Source organism: Apis cerana, linkage group LG5, assembly GCF_029169275.1.
Source record: "Apis cerana isolate GH-2021 linkage group LG5, AcerK_1.0, whole genome shotgun sequence".
NCBI lineage: Eukaryota > Metazoa > Arthropoda > Insecta > Hymenoptera > Apidae > Apis > Apis cerana.
In genome coordinates, this window is record NC_083856.1 from 7,121,815 (window position 1) to 7,137,707 (window position 15,893).

At 25.0% G+C, this 15,893-nt stretch overlaps 1 protein-coding gene across 11 annotated transcripts; it reads right to left on the reverse strand.

Moving 5' to 3' along the window:
• Positions 1–99: 99 nt before the first annotated feature.
• On the reverse strand, positions 100–15,496 carry LOC107997613 (ral GTPase-activating protein subunit alpha-1). Of its 11 annotated transcripts, none has more exons than XM_062074779.1 (30): positions 15,156–15,495; positions 13,681–13,791; positions 13,449–13,466; positions 12,983–13,154; positions 12,540–12,900; positions 12,178–12,455; positions 11,816–12,110; positions 11,381–11,751; positions 11,056–11,278; positions 10,763–10,970; positions 10,534–10,665; positions 9,956–10,192; positions 9,163–9,353; positions 8,980–9,078; positions 8,599–8,883; positions 8,399–8,524; positions 8,161–8,328; positions 7,843–7,899; positions 7,272–7,382; positions 7,044–7,202; positions 6,727–6,903; positions 6,303–6,666; positions 6,086–6,234; positions 5,800–5,975; positions 5,276–5,735; positions 4,927–5,213; positions 4,715–4,851; positions 4,354–4,479; positions 3,814–3,834; positions 100–3,159 (listed from the first exon to the last, which is right to left on the reverse strand). In XM_062074779.1, exons 1-30 carry the CDS (start codon positions 15,259–15,261, stop codon positions 2,999–3,001), a joined length of 5,766 nt encoding a protein of 1,921 aa, XP_061930763.1. In that variant the 5' UTR covers positions 15,262–15,495; the 3' UTR covers positions 100–2,998. The 11 variants fall into 11 exon arrangements, 10 of the variants coding, with proteins under 10 accessions (XP_061930763.1, XP_061930764.1, XP_061930766.1 ...); XM_062074785.1 differs by having other exon boundaries at positions 3,049–3,159; positions 4,354–4,516; XM_062074780.1 differs by lacking the exon at positions 13,449–13,466 and having other exon boundaries at positions 15,156–15,496.
• Positions 15,497–15,893: the final 397 nt, after the last annotated feature.

A 15,893-nucleotide genomic window follows, 5' to 3' on the forward strand; every position in this document is an offset into this window, starting at 1 on the left:
GTTTCAAATTTAAATTTTTACTAATTTTAATTTCAAGTAATTAAGTAATTAAATTTTCTACATTATTTTTTATTTAAAATTATGCAAATTTATGTAAAGTTTTTTGAAATTGATCATCATAATTTTATTGTGCAGTAAAATGTACATTCCATCGCAGTGATCGTACAATCAGTACGATGTTAGATCTTTGGATAACGAATTTACAGAAGAATCATATATTAAGTCAATTCCGAATATTAGTTTCTACAAAAAAATTACATAACATATAATTTCATTTTTTTTCTATTTAATTACTATGTTCTATATTGCTACTAAATTTTATAAATGTTTTTAATGAATTCGAATTAATTATGTAATATTTATTGTATAGAATTTTATTAAAATTTTCAGAAATTCTATTTATTATTTTAAGAGCCGCAAAATGGCACTACAAAATTGTTTAATTATCATAAATTTCAATGATGTTCCCATTAGACTAATGATTTAAAACAATTTCAATTTTGTTTTTATTTTTTAACAAACAAGAAAATATCTATGCAATTCTATATTTCACAAAAAAGTTAGAGAATAATATATAATAATCCTCAGAATTATATGAAATAAATACTATATATGTATATAGTATATATTAACTCTGCTTTATATCGATATATAAATAACAAATCAAATTCGTACTTTTTGTACACGTCTCTATTTTAAATCGTCAAGAAACAAAATGACATTTAAGTAAAGAGATAAAGATTTGTATGATTTAGATTATTTTGCATGAATAATATTTTTAAGTGATTTTAATAATTTTTTCACATATAGATGATTTGATTATGTCAATTTGTAAAAAAAAAAATTAACAAACAAATAACAAACTTATATGTAGAACAAATTAATTTTAGTAATATAAATTCTAATTTCAGTTACTTTAACAGAATAAGCTTTACAGTATTAACTATTACAGAAATATTTCTCCGAACTTCTTTCTTTCTTACAGTTTATAATTGATAAATTTAATTTTAAAAATGTAGCGTAATTACCGTAAGTAATTACAGTAAGAAAAATAGTTTAGTGTTGCGCTAATAATGTTAACAGTAATTTGTATATTTATAATATAAATAATAATGAGTCATTGTTATAATGACACCAATAAAGATAGATAATTAAATACAATGTATTTAAATACGATTTGTAAAAGCATTCTTACGCAAGATTGTAATAAGTTTTTTTCTCTTTTCTATATTTATATATATATAAATCAATTTTTTTTTGTTCAATAACATAGCAATATCATGTTTCGCAGAGAATAATTTCCATTCAATGACTTCAACGTCATTCATGTACTTAACAATTTATGTACAATACATATACACACGGCTTTTCTTCTCAATCTACTTTGTTATAAATTAGTGAAAAAATAATGCTGCTTTGGCCATGGTCTGCATATTGGTAATTATTATTTACCTACAACTTCGTTGCTAAATACCTACATTCGAATGCGGTTTATCGGATAATCCTCAAAATGGTCAAAAAACTTGAAATGTATATTTATTACAATCTCAACATCTGAATATGGTATTCAATATATTCACCACAATATAATATATAATCTTTTCTCTAAAATTTCGTTTACTTATCGACAGCGACGACTGGTATAATACTTTGATTATTATCACTGTGTTCAAGATAAATCTTTTCTGAAGCAAATAAATTTACTGATATTCAATACTCATATTCGTTTTTAAATTATTTTGTTTACTTTCAAAATTCTTTTCGATTTCATTTTTTTTTGTTTTTTTTTTATATCTTTATAATTTTATTATTCAGAATAATACGTTTTGACACAGTATTTAAAATATTTCTATTTTACAAATATTATAAAGCACCAAATATGTGTACCTAACAACAAAAACTGTTCCCTAATTGATTTCTTCTATTAATTAATTTCTTTTATATAATGTATACGAACTAAAATAATTCTCCTGTATTTTTGTTTTATTTCAAGAAAAATTGTCAAATTATATATTATATAAAATGTGTATGGAATGTTTCAATTATCCATAGAGATATAATCAAAATTTAATTGAAATTATGGAGAAAATATATAGAAAAGATCATTTATATGGAATGTAATACACTAATAGATTTTTTTTTAAAAGATTGCAGTTAATTATCATCACTAAAATTCAAGAGATGTTAATTTGAAATTTTATCAACATTTAGATGAAATTAACTTATTGAGTATCTAAGAGATATAATATTTGTATTGTGTAATTCATAAAACTTTGTTATTAAAAAATAACATTTGATTCTTATTCAACATCTATATAGACGTATTTTATAATAATATGGTAATCATGTTCATTTTTTTCATCTTACTACATTACAAGAAATAAAATAATTTTTTATATCAAGGCATATATATATATAAAACATCGAGGATCGTGTTACATCGAGGACATTCGTTATCTTCGATATAAATTAAGATAGAAGCTTTAATCAATATTAATTATATAAGCTTACTTATTCAAGTACAAGAGTAAACTGATCTTACGAAAGTACTGTACAATGAAAATAGTTGTCATGTGACACTAATTAAAATATATAACAAATATTTTGCTATTGTATTACCTACAATCCATTAAATCTTTTTATATATTTATGTTCCAATAAATTAATTATAATATTCCCGTTGCAACAAATAAACAACGATCTGTACATTTAATATAAAAATTAAACCTAAGGACGGAAAACAGAAAACGCTAAGACTAATCGGATGTTCGACGCCCATTGAATTCTTTTGTCATTTTAAAATAGTGAAATATTTAAACCATTATTTTCCTTATGCACATACTATTTTTCAATGCATAAAAACAGTGGCTTAGCATTTTTTGTTATTGTAACATATCATAGCATCCTAAAGAATTCTTAAATTACAATAACTAGGATATGCCCAAACAACCACTTGTGCAAAAAATGTTCTTTTTTTATGATACTGATACAAAACTCCTTATTTATATCTTGGACTATCGGGAGGCGTGGGTTGAGTATTCGCTCTCTGTTTCGGTCCAGTTTTAAATGACATCTTTTTCACAGGTCTGGGAGATATTCCATGAAATGCTGTACTGTCAGGAGTATCATTACTAAACCATACTCTGCTCCCATCAGAAACTGGAAATAAAACCAATAAACTTGTTGTGATTGAAGTTAAATATTTATAGTTAAAAGTCATATAGAAGATAATTATATTGTATTATAATAATTATAAGTTTGTTATATAAATATATTATCATATTGGAATAAAAAATTAACGTGCAACTTGCTAAAAAAATAATATATAATTTAAAAAATTAGTCTATGCTACTTTCTTTGCATATAAATAAAATTTTGTAAATTGAAGAAGCTAGAAAATTTTTAAAAATTTTATTGGATTATTTACATTATTTTTTATATAAAATTGAAATAAAATAAATTTACATTTAATTCTTGTGATATAATAGAAATATGAATCTATATTTATAAATGAGCACACTTATTTATAATTATAAGTAGCAAAAACTATTTGCAATGCACAATGCCATACACATATTATATTAAAAAATTAATTAATTTATAGATATTTTTTTCATTTTTATAAATTCATTTATTAATTTTCAAAATATTAATATACAAAAATTTAAAGAAAAATCCTCTTATAATAAACTTTTAAGAATATATGCATGCATTGTACAATTCAATCTATAAAGCATCATTAAAATAACAATCTGAATGTAATAAAGTATATTTTGATCTATGTCTAATATGTATTTAAAAAGGAAATTTTACCTCTGAATAAATTGTGTAAGACTGTTAAACAAAAATAGTATTAAAAAACATATGGATATTAAATAAAGAATAATTCGAATATATTTATCCTCAGTTAATTTTTTTTAAAAGAAAATTATTTTAATTTTACAATTGTTATTTTTTTTAAAAAGAAATATGTATGTATATATATATATATATATTATATATATACATTGTAATACTAATAAGGTATAAATCAACATTTTAGTAAATTATAAAATGTGTAATATCATTATGGAATATAAAAATATAAAGTTATTGTTATTTTATTAACTAAGTAAGATATATTGGAGTTCATTGAATGAAACTTAAAAATTGTGTATAAGTTCGTATGATGTTAACATATTATAACATAAAATTACTACAAGGTAACTAAGAAAGAAAAAAAATAAACAGAATATACTTTATAGAAACGACAAATATTGGAGAAATAGCAAAGAAAAAAATAAATAAATTATAATACTACCTTGTTGGGTGGTGTTACAAGGTGGGTGGGGGTTAGTGGACTGAATTAGTCACCTCTATTCGCGCGATTATCACTGCTTGCTGCTGAAGAACTTCGTAGGCCAGATCGACCCTGATGTGAATCTATAAGCGCTGCTGCGAGATTTGACGATGCTGTGGATTGCACGCTTGTTGTAGATCCTGACAGTGTGATATTGATAATAATAATAACTGGTATCTAAATTCATGCAAAAACTATTAAAAAGAATTAAATTTTCAACTATAACTTATTCATAGTTTTTATAGAACAAAAAAACTTTAATATCTCATAAAAATAAAAATTATTAATGAAATTTAATTACAATCATTTTTTCTAATTAAAAAATTTTTATAAATATATATTTTTAAAAAAAATTTTTAAAACATAAAGACTAACCAGATATAGAAGAAGCTCCACTGAATGGACTTGGTGGCTGTACTGGTGAATATACATTAGCTGTAAATTCTTCAAATGTAGTAGCTTCTTTGTGGTTTCTCATAACAGTATCAATAGATCTCGCTCTTTCTTCATAACTGAAATATTTTTTATTGATATATATATATATATAAATATTAATATTATAATAACAAAATAAAAATAATACTTACTAATGTTGATATAATGTAAGTGTAGATCGTTTTGCTCTACTTGCTGCTAATGCTGTTGTTCTTACTAATCCAGGTAAAACTTTATCTTCAACAATGCATTCATCAAAGAGAGGTCCAAAGAATGGAATTTCTGGCTTTCGAGAAATTTGAATTCTATATAATTTATTATGTAATGGATAAATTACTATTAAAACATCACAAAATTCAGTTGGTATAATATCCCGACGATAATCTCTCCAATGTTCAGACCAAACTATATGAATCTCATCATTACCAAGATGTCGTGTCTAAAAGAATTTTGAAATATCTTATATAATATACTTTTCTCATAAATATTCATAAAACTGACCTTTTGTAATAAACTCTCGGGACTATCCGAAGGCATTCTTGTTGCTACATGAAAAAGAATTTCTGTAAAAGATGTTGCAAAATATGGTGCTGTAACCCCAGATGCTTTTCCAGGTACAAGACCTCCAAGAAAACCTGTATGTGATTCAAGTTCAACTTCCCAAGCCAATCTTGCAATAAAGTTTTCATATTCTTTACTAGCAGTGATATTACTCAATATAGAATTTTTATCTTCTTGTCCCTGACTAACATAAATCACTGCTATTTTATGTGTTTCTCTGGATCGTTGACTATCGAGATTTCGTAATTCTCGTAAAAGTTTTTCATTTTTGGATAATAAATGCAATTTTCTACGTTGCTCCCATCCAGATAAACCCAAGTGCGAAAACAAAAGACGGCAGTGATGAAACGGTGCTGGAGGAGGACGACACGGTGGTGGACTTATTGCTGATGCACACATACTAAAAAAACCATCATCGTATGAATAAATTGAAATATTATAAATGTTATTTAATATCAATATACCTGATGTGTTGACTCCAATTATTGATATGCTCTTGTTCAGCATTTCTTTGGCTGAGAATTGTGGCAATGGTTTCACTTTCAAGATAATGACCTTGCGGAGGATTAGCAGGTGCATTTAGAGCTATTTCTGGATTAGTTAATACTTCTGGGCTTGTATATCCTATATATTGTAAGAGCTAAAAAAAAAAACAAAATTAACGCAAAAATATTAATAATAAATATTAATTTTAATTTTTAAAAAAATATTAAAATTAATAAATATTAATAATTAAAGTATTAAAATTACATCATCTAAATTATCCATATCACTTGCAGCATTTGCAAACGTAGGCAATATATGAGGTTCACGATGCCTTATTGTATGTCGAGGTGTACAAATTTGAGATGTTATAACACTGCTTAAATCTTCTCCAGGTATTTTTGTTTTCCATTCAACTAAAAATATTAATTACTATAATTGAACATACTAAATACATAATACAAAATTTATATATTTTTATTACCATGTTTCGTAAATGCTACCGGCACATCATTGTCGATAAATGGTTGACTATATAAAATGGAACTATCCCAAGATGCTTTTCCTGCAAGATCTCGCAATAATACTCTTACTAATGATGGCGCAGTTGTTAATCCTGCAGTAACACCTCCTCCAGGTGCATCTAATGCTGCTAACTCAACAAGTGACATTATTACAGAATTTGATAACATTAACAATTGTATATTTGGTGCATGAAAAATTGCAGAAGATAGTTCATCTCCATCGATTCCTGGTACATCATCTAATTCAACAACTAATGAAGATAATCTTGCAGCTCCAATACCCATTGGAAAATGTCCCAAATGATTTATTAAATGCATCATTACCTAAAAAAAAATTTAATTCATATTTATGTTTATGTAAAAAAAATATCAATTAAATCCTACCATCTTTGCTGCTAATTGAACAGACTGAATATTGCCTCGTCGAGGTGATTTTGCACAGACTTCGTCAGCTAAATTGTCCAAAGTAATATCAGGATCAAAATCATCATCTTCATCTTCATTTTTATTTGTTTGTGGTGCATCTTTATCAATTTTATCTTGTACTATATTATCCAAAACCTGTGGTATTTTTTATATTTATTTGATATACAATATGATTATACAAATATTTAAATTTGATAATCTAAATTAAATATTAATTATTTAAGTACAAAAATTTTATATATTAAATTTATACAAATCCTTATTATGTTACTAACTGTAAATAAAGTCATTAAGAGAGGTTTTTCTTGAAATACACGTAATAAAACGGATGGACCAAGATGCATAGCCCATTCGCCTAAACAAAACAACATTGATATCGTCAAAGGACCGCGTCTTTCTCGAGTACTCATATATCCAAGTGTTTCCGATAAAATCTAAAATAATAAATTAATAAAATAGATACATATATCAATTGAATTTTAAAATGATTTCTTCAAACTTACTTGAATTATTTTACATGGCACATTTGGATACAACTCTAATAAGATGTCTGCTTTATCACATAACAACAGAAGAGAGTCACATGCCACTTGAGCAACAGTAGCATGACTAGCCTATAAAATAAGAAAAAAAATTTTGTTAACTAAAATATTGTTTGTATTGAACTTTTTAATTTTTTATGATTTCATTCTAATTAGTATTATGCAGGAAATAGTTAATGAATAACACGTATAATAGAGTAATTCTCATTCTCTGATATTAAAATCTTTTTCCTCCAAGTTGATTCAATCTATTAAAAAATTTATTTTAAAAAATTTTAGATACATATTTCTTGATGAACTGAAGCATTTAAAGAAAAATAAAAAGTTATATTTATATATATCTATAAATCACTGTAATGTATAAGATAATAAATTAAACAAAATATTACTAGACGTTTTTACACATATAACTTAGCAGTACACCATGCAACGTTGATGACACTCCTAACAGACATGAAGACATCAGATGACAGATAAATACTGTAACAACACATAATAAGAAATTGACACAAGTTAATTGTAGAAAAACTACCTGATCCATTAGTGGATAATAGAAACCAGCTCTGCGACGCTTTGCTCCTTGTATCCGCTGTCAATCAGACTTAGTGGAAGAGATGCTAAATTTCTCACTACCATTATTACATATATACTATTTTTAATAATATATTATAAATAATAGTGTTCACTATTTAATTAAAAACTATAATCCAAATAAAAAATGTATTAACAACTATAAAATAATTATGTATACTTTATAACATGCAATCTATTTTATATTAAAGAAAATTGACACAGAAATTATTTTTCAAATTATTCTAAAATTTATCTATAATGAATTTGATAAACTTACTTTAAGTGCCAAAAGAAGAACAGTAACAGCTTCTGGAATCCTTGAATGCTGATTTTTATAACACAATTCTCTATATATAAACATAGCAATACTTGAAAGAGCTATGCATCTTGCAATACCAGTTGGTTCTCGTCTACAACTTTTTAAAAGGATCGTGATTATATGCTCCTAAAATAAAATTTGTATCAAATATTTTTAATAATCTAATGTTAAATTAATAACTATTGCATTTTAATACTTTTGCATCTGGACATGTCATAGTCACAATATCAGTTGCAGTAGGCTGCAATACAGGTAATTTAATTGTAGTAGCTGGTAATGACAGTAATGATCCAATTATTGATACAGCTTCAGTTCTTGGTGCCTGTAATTTACAATTTAATTTATAATTAAAAATTTTATAATATTTACTAATTTATTATAAAATTTATATAATACCTCAATGTCTTGACTACTCAGTATTACATTAGCAGCATGAATATAATCCAAAATTAAAAGACTAGATCCAGGAAGATTCAAACTGAATAATCTAGGACCGGTATATTTGACCAGTACATGTAATACTTTATTATCATTACTAACAATGCCACTATGGACTGCACGATAAAAAAGAGTTAAGTGCTGTTTTGGTAAATTAATATCTTGTGGTTGAACTGTTAAAAGACAGATCAAACGATAGGCTGCCAATTTACCAACTTCATATTGACTAGGAAGCTGTATCGCCTAAAAATTCAATTACATAATATTTTAATACTAATGTAAAATAATGTAAAAATATATTATATATTAAAAATATTAATTTAAAAAATTAATATCAACCTTGAAACACCATGGAGCAATGACTGTCAATGGAGGTATAAGTTCTGGAGCTGGTGGAGTTGCCTGATTATCTCCAGATACACCTTGATTCAAGCGAATCTAAAAATTATATAAAAATATTAATGATGATATAAAATATTAAAACATATAGATATAAATATATTAAAGTATATGATACTATGCTTTTATAAGTGTCTGCGTAAGTTGAACAAGGTAATCCATAACTTGTCCGTGAAGAGTAGGATCTTGAATGTTATTTACATCTCCCAATGCTGATAACATACGACGCCATAATACGACCGCGACATCAGGTAACCATCCGCGAACTCCGCCTCCAGCCATAACAGATCTCCTTTCTGATGCATCATTTGTATCTATAAATTAACAAAAAGAAAAAAAAGGAAATATATAATAATAAATATATAAATATTCATAATCAAAATTATATATAAGATAAGAATAAAACCAATCAATTTAAAATATCATAAAAAAAAATTATTTTTTAAAAACTTTTTGATCAAAACTATTTACAACTTATTAGTAATCAATATAGTTATATATAATAATTAATATAGATATATTATAAAAACAATGAAAATGTGCAAATAATACAAAAATATTTTAAATTTAAATTATGTGTTATAAATAGAAAATATTCGTCACATAAATAATTCATTAATAGAAAAATGCAAATAAAATATATTGAGTATAATAATGCATTATTACAATTATAATTTTTATTATTGTCATTAAATAATTTTTTATTGTTATATTTTATTAAAAATATTATATAAATATTTTATTATTAATATTATGTATATTTATGATTTTTTGTAAAAATAAAGAAAACAAAAATATTTTACATTTTTTAAAATATAAAATTATAAAATTATAAAAATATTCATATTGTTATGCAATTAAAAATTGTTTTCATATCTAGATATAAATGTCAAAGAGCAGCAAATGATATACTTACCGATACTACTGCCGTCAATATTTTCTATCTGTATTGGACTATCCTTGTTACTATCAACTCCACTGCTTGGTGTTGGAGAAGGACAACGCGGTGATGGTGGTTCGCTATCGACTATAACAATGCTATCTAAAGATTTAGCACGTCTATTTGATAACATTTTTCGACCAGTTGCTGATGATGAAGTAGCACCATTTGACAGTAGTCGGGCCATATCTTGCTCTATTGATAGAGGGAGTACTGTGGAAATTTGTTTATACTTAATATACAAATAAGCCACAATCTGAAACGTTGTATTGAATAAATTTGAATAATGTTTTACTATCTAAAATCAAGACATGAATAAAAAAGATATCGCGAATATCGAGAATAAAAAAATAAAAAGAGATATATGAAATAAAATGTCTGGCAGATGCTAGACTAGTTATTTTTAAATCAATGTCAGTGTCAAAGCAAAAAAAAAAAAGAGACAGTTATAAATAAATTACACGCATTATCAGCAACATAGATGGCACTACTAAATAATAGCGATTATTAAATTATAAATTATACAAATAATTTGATCTTCTAATTAGACTTACCAGGAATACCACTATGTACAGTATGTGTACGATTCCTATGAAGCTTTGTACGTGCTTTTCCATTGTATATTGTATTATCGCTTGCACTACGAGGAAGAGGTCGTATTTTCCTTAAATCTCGCATCGGATGATCTGTTATCAATAAATATTTCAATTTTTTTAAAAATAATAAATAATAATAATAAATAATCAAAGACTTAAAGAAGAAAATCATCTTGATATTTCTTACCTGAAACATTTTCTTTAGATACGGTATTATTATCTTGATCGACACTTCCTTTACGTGGTGGTTGAACACTCCCAGTGGAAGCAGCTCGACTTCCTACACCACGACGCTTTTTAGTTTTTTGTTCGCTCAATCTATCTAATGGTAAATCGTTTAAATCTAAGTTATACACGTGCCTAGCAAGTACTCTTGTCAAAGTATCTAAGGTTTTCTAAAAATAATACAAATATAAATAATATTAAATCTTAAGTAATATGAATATTAAATTTTTTATGGTAAATTTTAATTATACTTACAGCCCATTCTCGAATTAATTCTTCCCATTGTGTTAAAGACGTTAATACTTCCAAAAACTGATCCCATAATTGTGTGGAAATAATAACGTTCAAATTGGCCTTAATCCATGTAACAATTAAAGTTTGAAATATAGCAGGAGCAAGTTTTCCACCTATGCTTTCTTGAGTTTTACGTCGAGAAGATTTCTCGTTTAAAACAAGAGATGTTATTTGTAATAATACTCTAAAATATATTCAGTAAAATTATAATAAATTTACACAAAGATATTGTACTTTTATTTGTTATTTACAAAATAAAAAAAATAAAAAAAATTTGATAATGTACCTAAGTAACTGTTCCCAAGTAGCCGGTTCTAATCGAGAATTCATTACGACATATCGATATACGTTTAGAACTCTTTTGCAACTATCTGTTTGTTCTTCAAGTAATGTAAGAGATGCGTTTGGTCTAGAATTTTCTAAGAAAAAAACATTAGAAGCTTGTGTAATAAATACTTGTAAAACATTTTGTAATCCCGCTCTTATAAATAAATTTTCTCTGTGTATAGCACCAAGATAAGAATCATTTCTTAGTCTTGTTTGACGATAGCTTTCAGAAGGACTTTTATCGATATCGTTTATATCTTTTTTTGAATTTTCTTCTAAATCTCTTTCTTTATGACTATCCAATGGTTCTAACATGAATGGTGGTAATTCCTAAAATAAAACGTATAAATAAATAAATATAATTATATCATTATAATGTTAATTAAAATCTTACATTCATTTGAATCCAATCTTTATAAACAGCTATAGCCTTTCTTATAGCACCAGCATGATTAAAATCCAGCAAAAAGGCTTGCCTATATAATTCATGTACAAAATTCACATTATCTCTATTTCCATATAGAACTTCTCTAACAAGAGTAAATGCTGAAATAGTACTATCTTCTTGATTTTGATTTTCTTGGTGAGATACATTTGATTCAGGTGATAATAAAGATGATTCAGCAACATTTTGAGTAACTGAAACTCTACGAAGTTCTGGCTCTGTATTTTCTTCATTTGGTGTTGTGCTAAAATAAAAATATTTGTATCAATTATGTTCATAAATTACTAACATATATAAAATTGATAAAATACCTATGTGAAAGATGTGCGACACGAGCATCTTTTCTAGCGATATGAGTGAAACTAGCGATCCATTTAATCAAAGAAACTTTACATAATATATAATTATCCTGATTTTGATTCGTTGGTTTACGCATTGTAGGCAATTCTAAATTCGGTTTGTACAATGAGAAATTATCATCAAACTCAGGACAAATATGACGAAGGTATGTAGCTTTAAAACGTTCTAATAAAAATTGAAAAGTCTTGTGCTGTCGTGAAGATTTATCTCTCCATTCTATCTTTACAACCTGCACATTAAATAGAAATTTTCTCTTTTTTTTTTTTTGCTAGCAACATTATATTGCATTCGTTATTTAAAATTATAGATATACCTGAGTAACCATAAATTCAAGTAATGCTTCTAAAAATCGAACAGTCTCATTATCAAGAGGTTTCTCTCCACTTTGTGGAGGTAAAATAGGTCCACTGTCAACTGGAGTGACAGGACATTGGTTTGAACCATTGTCATGAAAAGTACTTTGTGATAATTGTGTATCATAAAATTCTTTCTTGTCTTTATCATCACAACCAATAAGATTTTTTGCAAGTTTATCTTTTCTTCCATCTATTTTACGTTCAGATTTATAAGGAGATGGTTGCTGGGGTGGAAACCCTGGTATCAAGCTTGCAAACATTTGATGAATATGATCAGGAGCATTTTCTCCAAGAGCTTGATACCACAAAATAAAGTATCTAAAATTATAAAATTATAAATTTTAAGATACATTATATAGAAGCACATCCTTTATATAATAATATTACTACAAATATATACCTTATAGCTTCTCTTCGAAGTTTCCAACTATTACCAGGATGTAAAAGTTTTTGCAAAATTCTTGCTAAACTATGACATTGCCATCTTCGATTAAGAAGCTCAGGAAGAAGTGTTAAAACTTTTTCTAAGAGCTGCAATACCTGTTCCAATTCCTCCCTATGTGCTTTATGAACTATAAAAGAAATAATATATAAACAAATATGTATATAAAATATGTAATATTTAGTTTCATAATTTTATATATTTAGTTTATTAATAGTTTTATATATTTTGGATAAATGAAAAGAAAAAAACAAAAAGCATCAGTTTTATATAATTTTTGTATATATACACATGTAATAATATTAAATTTTATATATATATATATATATATATATATGTAATATTTAAATTAATAAATTAATGAATAAACTAAACTAATCTGTAACATGCAAGAAACATATATTCAATCATTACTATTACTCACCAATATGGAAGGAAAGTTCTGATAGCAAAATAAAGAAAACAAGCAAATAGTAAGATAATAATAATATTGCAATTTTATAAATACTATATAATTAAATATTAATATTAAACATAATTATAATTTTATAAATAAAAATATTATTATTATTGTATGTAAAATGCATTTGTATATATTATTAAAACTTAAGATATAGATATATATAAGATATATATATAATAGCAAATATATTTACCTCGTTGTCGTAAATTTGTTTCAGCTGATACAAAACAATCATACAAAATAAAATAGACATGACTGAAGTTGCCTTCAAAAAACCCCTTTGCTTCATCAGTGTCCACATTTTCTATAAAATAATATCACAACTTTTTAATTCATTAAATAAAAATGTTATTTAATATATAAAAATATATAAAATTTTTTTATAAAATTACAATATATACAATAACAATATTTTTTAATTAATATTCATTACTATTATGAAACAATAACTACATAATTACATTTTAATTAAAACATAATTATTATATCTAAAAAATTTTAATTACTTTTTTTCATAAATTTAATTTATAGAAATTATGAAACTCTTATTACATCATTAGTTTTACATAGTTACATAGTACCTATATAACTATTTTTTATATTCTAATATAACTATTATCATTTGTATAAATATATATATATATATATATATATATATATATATATATAAGTATAAATAAATATAAAATAACATAACTTTATTCACTTCATTTTCTAAAAAATGATAACATACATGTTTATATGAAAATAAAAATAACTTTTTATATTTTTTTTAAATTATAATAAGTATTTATTTTTAATATAATACAAATATAAAAAATGTAATTATATTTAAGAAATTAAGAATTTTATAAAAAATAAAATAATATATATTATATATAGAATTTTTTTAAACTATGAATTATACTCTCAATAATATTCTAACTCATAAACAAGATTTTTTATTGGTTTATGATGATTTTACATTTAAACAGTATTATCTATGTATAATAATAATGTAACATTAGCTGAAATTGGAGGCCACAGTTGGTTAATGTGGTCATGCGGTTTGGTGATTAGATACTACTACTTAACATTACACTATCATATTATAATTGCATACAAGTAAGTTATTTTCTTTTTAAAATAAACCATATAATGATATTCAATGATATTTAATAATTTATTATATAATTATCTTTTATATAAATATAATTATTATATTTTTTTAAAAACATTATACATTATATTTTTTTTTAATATTTTTTTTCTTAATTCAAAATAAATATATTTATTCGCAAAATTATTTATTTAATTTCATTTTTATTAAATGCAAAATTTAAAAAATATGAAATGTTTTTTAAAAAAATGTTAAAATATTTATATACATTTTTAACATTAATTATAACAATAATTGGTAACAGAAATTGAACAAATACATGAGAATAATAAAAAATCATGAGGATGTATTTTCGATGAAAAATTCCAGAAGATCTACGACAGTATAAAACTGTCTCGATGCTGATGTGTAGGCGGCAAATACTAACAAAATTGCCGCCCCTCTCCTTTAACTATCGTCGTATTCATTAATTGGCACTGTGAAACTCCTCGTTCATGATTAATTTTCACGGCAAATTAACATTAGCTGATTCATAGAATGGCGAAAATTAAGAAGAAATATAATCTTACCTAATACGATTTTAAGATGTTTGAATCGGGTTGCACTATCCTTTTTAACATCCTGAATCTTCAATGTTGACTTTTTGACGTCTACATGAAGTTTTTTGCTGAACATGGTTCAATGCGAGCCGCCGGCGGCCGCGACGACAAAAATTATCATCGAGGGTGTACAAAGTAGTGCTCATGGATACAAACCGACTAATACCGCACTGTCACCATGTCAGGAACTCAAAAAAGACAGCCCCTTTTATCACAGTTTGGCGTCAAATTTCGCGAGCGCACACACCTCCGATCAGATGTACGTGGCAGCCATCTTGACATCCTCGGCGCGCACTGCTCATAACCTGTCGGGGCAATGACATCATCGCTTATACAGTTAATTTATTTTTCTTTCTTTCTTAATTTTCGATTCATGTGAAACTATATACATGCAATTTATTATATTTTATCAAAATATTCTATTATTTCTCTCATTGAATAAAATTTATAATAATAAATTGTTTAAGGACACACTTTTCTTATAGAATATTAAAACTAAATTTTTTTAAAAACTGCCGCTCTCAATCTGTTTTACCATTATATGATAATGTTGCTTATAATCATTGTTGATACTTGAAATTTATACATATTAATAAATCTACTAAAATATTTAATGTAATATAAAATTTATGAATTCAATTTTTAAGAAATACTTAAATAATTATATAATTTCTACAATATGATATTATCGACTTAAATAATTAAACT

Excerpts from the sequence above, each read along its gene's own strand:
- LOC107997613 (XM_062074779.1), bottom strand. The coding sequence starts at position 15,261 with ATGTTCAGCAAAAAACTTCATGTAGACGTCAAAAAGTCAACATTGAAG. Across the intron at positions 6,235-6,302 it reads GGTAGCATTTACGAAACATG|TTGAATGGAAAACAAAAATA; the intron begins GTAATAAAAATA and ends TAATATTTTTAG. Across the intron at positions 5,214-5,275 it reads CCGAGAGTTTATTACAAAAG|ACACGACATCTTGGTAATGA; the intron begins GTCAGTTTTATG and ends AAATTCTTTTAG.